Source organism: Triticum urartu, chromosome 5 (assembly GCF_003073215.2).
Source record: "Triticum urartu cultivar G1812 chromosome 5, Tu2.1, whole genome shotgun sequence".
In the NCBI taxonomy this organism is placed as follows: domain Eukaryota; kingdom Viridiplantae; phylum Streptophyta; class Magnoliopsida; order Poales; family Poaceae; genus Triticum; species Triticum urartu.
The window spans coordinates 274920434-274927994 of NC_053026.1; the positions used below are offsets into that span (position 1 = coordinate 274920434).

General features: G+C 44.2%; 1 protein-coding gene across 1 annotated transcript in view; it reads right to left on the minus strand.

The window, feature by feature from the left end:
• Positions 1-7333, minus strand: part of LOC125506985 (putative disease resistance protein RGA3) — a 26473-nt gene extending 19140 nt beyond the window's left edge. Inside the window, exons 1-7 of the mRNA XM_048671692.1 lie at positions 7031-7333; positions 6803-6852; positions 6628-6664; positions 6333-6524; positions 4015-5172; positions 3448-3957; positions 7-1808 (exon numbers count right to left, since the gene is read on the minus strand). Of these exons, the coding sequence (XP_048527649.1) occupies positions 7-1808; positions 3448-3957; positions 4015-5098 (3396 nt within the window). The 5' untranslated portion in view covers positions 5099-5172; positions 6333-6524; positions 6628-6664; positions 6803-6852; positions 7031-7333. The remainder of the gene's footprint in view (positions 1-6; positions 1809-3447; positions 3958-4014; positions 5173-6332; positions 6525-6627; positions 6665-6802; positions 6853-7030) is intronic.
• Between the last annotated feature and the right edge of the window lie 228 nt (positions 7334-7561).

Genomic DNA, 7561 nt, shown 5'->3' on the forward strand with positions numbered 1-7561 from the left:
GCCCACACTTTCAACCATGGATAATATATTACTTGAGTTACTTATCTGGAGGGATTCCAGAGATTTTAGCATTAGGAGGCGATCGAGCAGCAGAGGAGAGCAACTTTGCATCACCAATGTTTTCAGATAAGTTAGATTTGAGAAGACCAACCCATTAAAGAACACACTATCCTGGCCATATGTTCCCTGCACTTCAAGTGATGAAGTTGAGTCTTCTTTATAAACTAGCCGCTCAAGACCGGAGCCCACCCTATTTATCACAGCGGAGCACGGACCACAAGTCCAAGGGATTGGAGGCAATGACAGTAGCTTCGGGCAGTTGTGTATCCCGAGAGACTTTAGTCTAGGAAACCAAGATATGCTCTTCTCTTGCTGTCGCAGACCACAACTAAGATCTGGAAAGCACAGCTCGGTAAGTTCAGAGCAATCTTCAATGGTGAGTTCTTCCAAGTGATAGAACAAATGACAAGTATTGTTGTCCCCAACCCATTTTCTCAATCTTGGTATTTTAACCAATTCTAGCCTTTTCAAATTTTGAAATCCTTGGCCTAAGATACAGTCCTTGTACACTGCACCAAGATCATTGACCATCCACATCTCTCCTAAAGGTGGAAGGTTTCCCCAAGACAAATCATACAGATAAAGAGATTCCAGATTCTTTATGGAGAGGTTTACACCTAGCCATCTTGGACAATTAGTTCCTCCATGCCCTTTAATGTATAGGTGTTGAAGATTGCTATGTGGTACAAGGCGTTCAAGAACATTTTCTTCAAATGTAGGATCCCTGTTAGATCGCTGAACATACCATTCTAATATTAGCTCTTGCATGTGGCTTTTGTGTATCAGTCTTGATTTAGTTGCTTCTTCTTCTGATTGCACCTTTTCAAGATTGTAAATGCCAAGCAATCCTCCAATATTTTCCAGTTTCCCTAGTTGACTCAGTTCAAACATGTTGCTTTCTTGTCCCACTCTAAATGTCTTTAACTCATTGATGAATTTTAGTTTTCCCACCTCAAATATGTCAGAATGAAGTTCTTCTCGGGGCACAACAAAATGACCTAACTTTACAAGGGTGCTAATATGCCTTGTTGAACCAAAGCGGCCCCTCCATCCTTGTAGATCAATGACTTCCAAATGATATAATCTACACAGCACACCAGCTACACACAAGCCCTTGTCATCACCAAAACCAGCTAGCTTGAAGTAGCGAAGATGGACAAGTTTTGAAAAGTTAGGCAACACATCCTCCAGGTTATATGATGCATCAGACAAAAATACAGTACGAAGGGCTCTAGCTTCCCGAAACAAACCACAGAAAACCCTAGAAAAGGTTCCGTGGTATTGTCCAAACAACATTAAAGTGTGTAGGTTTTGAACTTCAAGCCTTTTTTCCAGCGCACACAAATCCCTCTTGTAGTTTTCAAAAGTCATGGTGTCCTTGACGTCTGCATCATCCACAATGATAGACAGATGCCGAACAAATGGGGGAATTTCTATGCACATCACATTGGAGCTTGATATGCTAAGACACTCATATGATGAGACCTTCGCAACCAACTCACGCAGTAGATCATGGATGGTGTAATAAGGACCGCCCAATCTCGATTCATTCTTTTTGAAAAAACCTTGATTAACCAAGTCAGTTAAGTAACACAATCCAACATCTTCGATTCTTCTCTTTTCATCATCTGAGTGTAAAATACCTAGGCCAATCCACAAATGAACCAACTCTTTTGCATGAAATTCATAATCTTCGGGAAACAATGCACAGAAGGAAAGACATTGAGGCGGCTGCAGATTACGCTGACCTGTTTGGTTGTGCACATGGTCAATTCCCAATTAAATATCTGGGAATACCGGTTCACTATCGGCGTCTCACCATTGCGGAGTGGAAGCATGTTGAGGAGCGTCTAGAGAAACGACTGAGCAGTTGGAAAGGCAAGTTGCTCTCAGTTGGAGGACGGTTGGTTTTAATTAACTCTGTCCTCACAAATATGGTTCTCTATATGCTTTCTTTCTTCCAACTCCCAAAAGGGGTCCTCCAAAGATTGGACTATTTTAGATCCAGATTCTTTTGGCAGGGAGACGGTGAAAAGAAAAAATATAGGCTGGCAAAATGGAGTGTGGTTTGTAGGCCGAAAGACCAAGGTGGCCTTGGAATTCATGACCTGCAGGTCAACAATGAGGCCCTACTTAGTAAATGGTTGTTCAAACTTCTTACTGAGAATGGTGTTTGGCAAATTGCGCAACAAGTACCTAGGCCAAAAGGCGGTGTCTCAGGCTTATTGGAAACCTGGTGACTCACACTTTTGGGCTGGCCTAATGGTGGCAAAGAAACATCTTTTTCGCTTTGGGTCTTTCGCGATAAAGGATGGGTCAGAGGTTCGTTTCTGGGAAGACATATGGCTAGGCAATGCCAGTCTCCGAGAGCAATACCCAGCCTTATACGCCATTGCTCGCAATAAGAGTAATACTATTTCGCAAGTGCTTAGTTCATCCCCACCGAATATTTCGTTCAGGCGGGATTTGATTGGCCCCCGACTTTTGTCATGGCATAATCTTTTATCCCGTCTGGATTCGATTAATCTGACACAAGGTCGGGATGTGTTTCACTGGAAACTCACAACATCAGGGTCTTACACAGTAGACTCGATGTACCGTGCGCTTATGCATTCCGAGGTGCCAGTGAATAATAACAAGAAAATCTGGAAGTCAAAGATTCCACTAAAAGTTAAAATCTTTATGTGGTATCTTCGTAGGGGAGTTGTACTAACCAAAGACAATCTTGCACGGCGCAACTGGCCAGGAAGTAAGAAGTGTTGCTTTTGTGCTCATGACGAGACAATCAAACACCTCTTTTTTCAATGCAAGTTTGCACGGTCTACATAGTCAGTCATCCAAATAGCGTCAATTTTGTATCCGCCAACGAGTATTGCCAATATATTTGGTCATTGGTTGGACGGAATTTCAAATAGTGTCAAAACGCTAATAAGGGTGGGGGCGTATGCCTTACTATGGTCGCTTTGGCTATGTAGAAATGATTTGATTTTTAATGACAAAAATGCTTCTCCTCTGCAGGTTATTTTCCGTTGTACGCACTCACTTCGTACGTGGTCTACGCTACAACAGGCGGAGCACCAACCGCTGTTCAAGGCGGTGTGTACGCGGTTGGAGCAGGCGGCTATGGAGGTTTTTTCCCAACATGGGTGGCAGCATAACCTCCGGATCCATCCACCGCCGAGTTCGACATAGGCAAAGTGTCGGTCCATAGGACTCTACTGTTGTCGTATTGTCCATTTTCTTACTTTTTCTAGTGTCAGACTTTGGTGTTTGGCTGTGTGCATCCTAGTTATGCAGAGGCCGGGTGTTACTCATAATGTTTTGTATCCGCTTGATGCTACATTTGAGATAATAAAATCGCCCTTTATCGAAAAAAGAAGGAAAGACATTGTTGCAGATGGAAAGGGAGATAATCATAGCTAAGCTTCAGAGCTGGCATAATGTCATTATCGCTAGCTTGTGACTCCCACTCTTTACTTTCCCAAACTCTCATCCAATGGTCAAACGTCAGTTGCTTCTTAAGCAATCTACCCACAGTTTTTGCAGCAAGAGGGAAACCCTTCAATTTTTTCACTATTTTGCAGCCAACATCATATAGTTCAAGATGATCTTGCCATGGTTGTTGTTGGTCACCAAATACACATGCTTCAAAGAAAGACATGATATCTTCAAGACCTAGATGTTCCATTTCTATAGAATGGTCAACTGTCCTGATCATGTTTGCTACCCCTGGAATTCGAGTTGTGACTATAACCATATTGCCTTGTGTCCCAACTTTTTTAAATGGAGCTAATAGTTTTCTCCACTCATCGTCATGATATTTCCAGACATCATCCAAGACAAGTAAGAACCTCTTTGATCTTAACCTTTGTTCAATTTGCTCTTCTTTGCTACTATTTTTTGAAACCTTGACCGTAGAACAAATCGTTCTACGGTATTCTTCTTTGCTACTATCATTTTTGCTTTCACTGTTGTTATCTTTAGGGAACTGCTCCAAAATCTCTTGTGCCAAAGTATCGGCAATGAAGTTGAGAGACACACATATCCAAATTGCAACCTGGAAACTGCTCTTCACTTCTTCAAATATGTGTTGTGTAAAGGTTGTCTTCCCAACACCCCCTGGCCCAACAATTGGAAGGACAGTAAGTCGTTTGCAAGAATATTCACCATGGGTGATGGCATCTATAATTTCCTTTTTCTGGGTATCCCTCCCATATAGTTGAGGTTCTATAATTTGTGGGGTGGTTCTGGGTCGATCCATAGCAATGCTGACTTGGGTAGGGATACGGCTTAAGCTCAGAAGCTCTAGATTAAGAATGGTGGAGACCATAGCACATACATGCTTGAGCTGATCTACAATGTCTATCATTCTCTTGGACATTTCCACCCTATCAAACTTCAGTTTTGGTGCTCCCTCTTTGGTGTTAACTCTCTGCGCCGGTACCTTGGGCGGGCAGGCGCCACAGAAGAGCCACCATCTGCTTGCAGCTGGCATGTTGGGCGATTCGGCCAACTCACTGGTGTGAGGAGAAGAGTAGCAGCATGGTAAGTGTTTAGCAACAGCTTGAACAGCACGTCCAGGGCTGCCACCAATATCTTCTTGGTCATCAGGTGGGCTAGCAGAATGGGAGCAGGAGCTCATGGACTTGATCTTCCCGGCAGCAGCTCTAGCCGTGTGGCGAGCATTGAGGACGAGGCCCTGGAGGCAGCCACTGTCATCCACGACGGCTGCTGCGTGGTAGGTACCGTCCAACACGTCCTGGATACGGAAGTAGTCCAGCTCGTCCAGCGCTTCATCCGCGACGTACGCCAGCTGCCGCAGTTTGTGGAGCAGCCCCTTGAGCGCAGGGTTAGTGATGTCCCTGCCGTGCCCTTGGGCGTTATTGAGCATCCCCTGGGCGTAAAGCAGCTGCATCTTGAGGGCGTCGATGTTGGGGCCGAGCCCGGCGCTGGCCGCCCATGCCTCCAGCAAGCCGTCCGTCACCGGGGCCAGCGCCTTGGTTACCACCCACCATGCTGCGCTGACGGCCACCTCCATAGCCGTGTGTGCTCTTAATTTGCCTGTTGCTGATGGAATCAACAACTTGGACCTAGGGCGCCAGCTAGCTGCACCTGCAGGTAGAAAAACAAACCCGCCCGTTTGCAGTTGATTAGCCAATGGCAGCAAGCAATAATAAAGATATCATTAATTCATTATATGTGGATTTTTCAGCCAACCTCACAAAAACATGCACGCAGCGCAACACAACTTTTCAGGTTTTCTTCTTTGCTTTATATAGGAGTTTACACAGCCAACTCGACAGAGTGCAACATGCAGCCCCCAACACGACGCCACCCAGATTACAAAGTCCGATTTAAACTCAACACCAAAATGAGAAGCAACATTATTTTTTATGAAACATTTCGTGTTTCGCTTCTATACTGCCAGGCCAGAGTACACTGTTGTTTGAAAAATAGGTTTTTTGCCTTTTAAACTTTTGCAGGTTTTGACGTGTTCCCCTGTGAAACATGGTGCAATATTTTCCCTCTGTATCATCAGGACGAATCCGCAGTAGTAAAAATAAAAATATTATGATGTAAGCATGTAGTAATGAATTCTATGAGATGAAAGCAATATTTAAAAGAGAAATTGTCACACCCAAAAAAACTAGCTAGGATGCATATAAATATTTTCCTTTAAGGCCTCCTTTGGTTTGAAGAAATTTTGTAGGAATTCTGTATGATAGGATTTCTATAAGAAAAATTCCTTTAAATTCCTTTGGTTTGTAGGAATAGAATCCTATTCCTATGGAGGAATTTTTCCTATCCTCCACACTTTATAGGAAAATAAACACTAGCCTAGACTCAATGAAAATATTCCTATGATGTGAATCAAAGGACATCTCTCTTCCTATTCTTACTCATAGGATATGAGATACTTGAACCAAAGGAGGTCTAAGAAGTTCTACCTGAGAGTTGTATCTAAGCTTGACGTTGGCTGTTTTAGAGCTGTTTTCAAATGGCTAATCAAGTAGTGGTCCGATTGCGACACCTTCTTTAATTATTCACTGTTTGGTGGCTCTAGAACACTCTTGAATGAGCTGAGCCGAGCCGAGCCTGGAGCGAATTCGGGATGCAGGTCCCTTCTGCTTCCTGGCATAATTTAGGTTTAGTATTAATTTGAACTAAAACCATGTCACTTATTTGTAAATGGAGGGGGTACCATTTATTTTCTTCATTTGTGAACTATACATTCTCATGATAACATCCACTAAATGCAAGCTGCAACACACCTTTGTTTGTAGCTCCACAAATGTGAGAGACGGATCTTGCTTGGCCCTTGCTCGAGAGCAAGACCTGGATAGATATCCCTTGCTGTTTGAGAAGTAGAGGTGAGCAGAGCGCGAGACCCTTGGAGACCCGCTAGAAGCGATGCAGATCCAGCGAGCGAGATATATATGCGGCAGTCGTCATCAATGCTGGTACTGAAAAGAAGCATGCAAATAAAATTGGTCCTCTTTATTATGAAGGTCCTTTTACACATCAATAATTCCATGCTAATAAGGAAGCATAATCAGATTCACTCACTAGGGACCAGCAACAAATCCAAAGGGAAAAAAGTGGCCTGCAAACAAGAAGACAGTGCACACAAAATTGGCTTGAAGTGAAATCGATATCGATGTAACCGTGAACAAACACCAACTATTTGAACGGAAAGGCACAAAAAAATAAGCGTGGTGGAGATGAAATCAATTAAATGTACCTTGAAAACCAACTGGAGAGATGAGATACAGTTCTTGGTTGGCCCTTGTTCTAGAGCAAAAACACGAAATCAAAATTAGTCCTCTTTATTACCACCTTTCACACATCAATGGTCACAGTAAGATTCAGTCGGTAGATTCTTTGTAAAGGGAAAATGTGGCCTGCACACAAAACTGAGGGGATCGACAATTTTCAACTAGTGTGCTGGAGCTGGAATCGCGGAATTTACCTTGAATTGGGCGGAGAGATGAGGGAAGGATCCCTTGATCCAGAGGAAAAAGCTAGCTAGATCTCCCTTGTTCTGTGAGAAGTAACAGTGGTCCAGATCTGGCAAGTGAGCAGACAAATCTGGCAAGCTTTTCTTCTTGTACTAGAAAAGTCTGAGCTTAGTTTGGACAGCACATCGGAGCTTAAACTAAGAGAAAACAAACCGAAAACCCGGTGCTTTCCGGTAGACAGATCAAATGAAAGCAGAGATATGTAATAAACAAGTCCCCATTCAGATCTGAGGATCCACTAGGTGGAAGGAGGGGGTCCTCACCTCCTTGGGCGCCGGCGGCAGTGCCGGACGAAGTGACTGGCGGCCTAGTGCTGTGTACGGCCGGCGGCGACGCGTCTGGTCCCGGCGGAGGCTGAACCACTGGAGAGGGAGGGAGTGGGGGGTGGGAGTGAGGGGCAGGGCAGCAAATGGAAATGGATGCGGCCGGAGGAGCGTACGCACGGACCGCACCGCACCTGTTGATGAACAGAGGAGATGGGA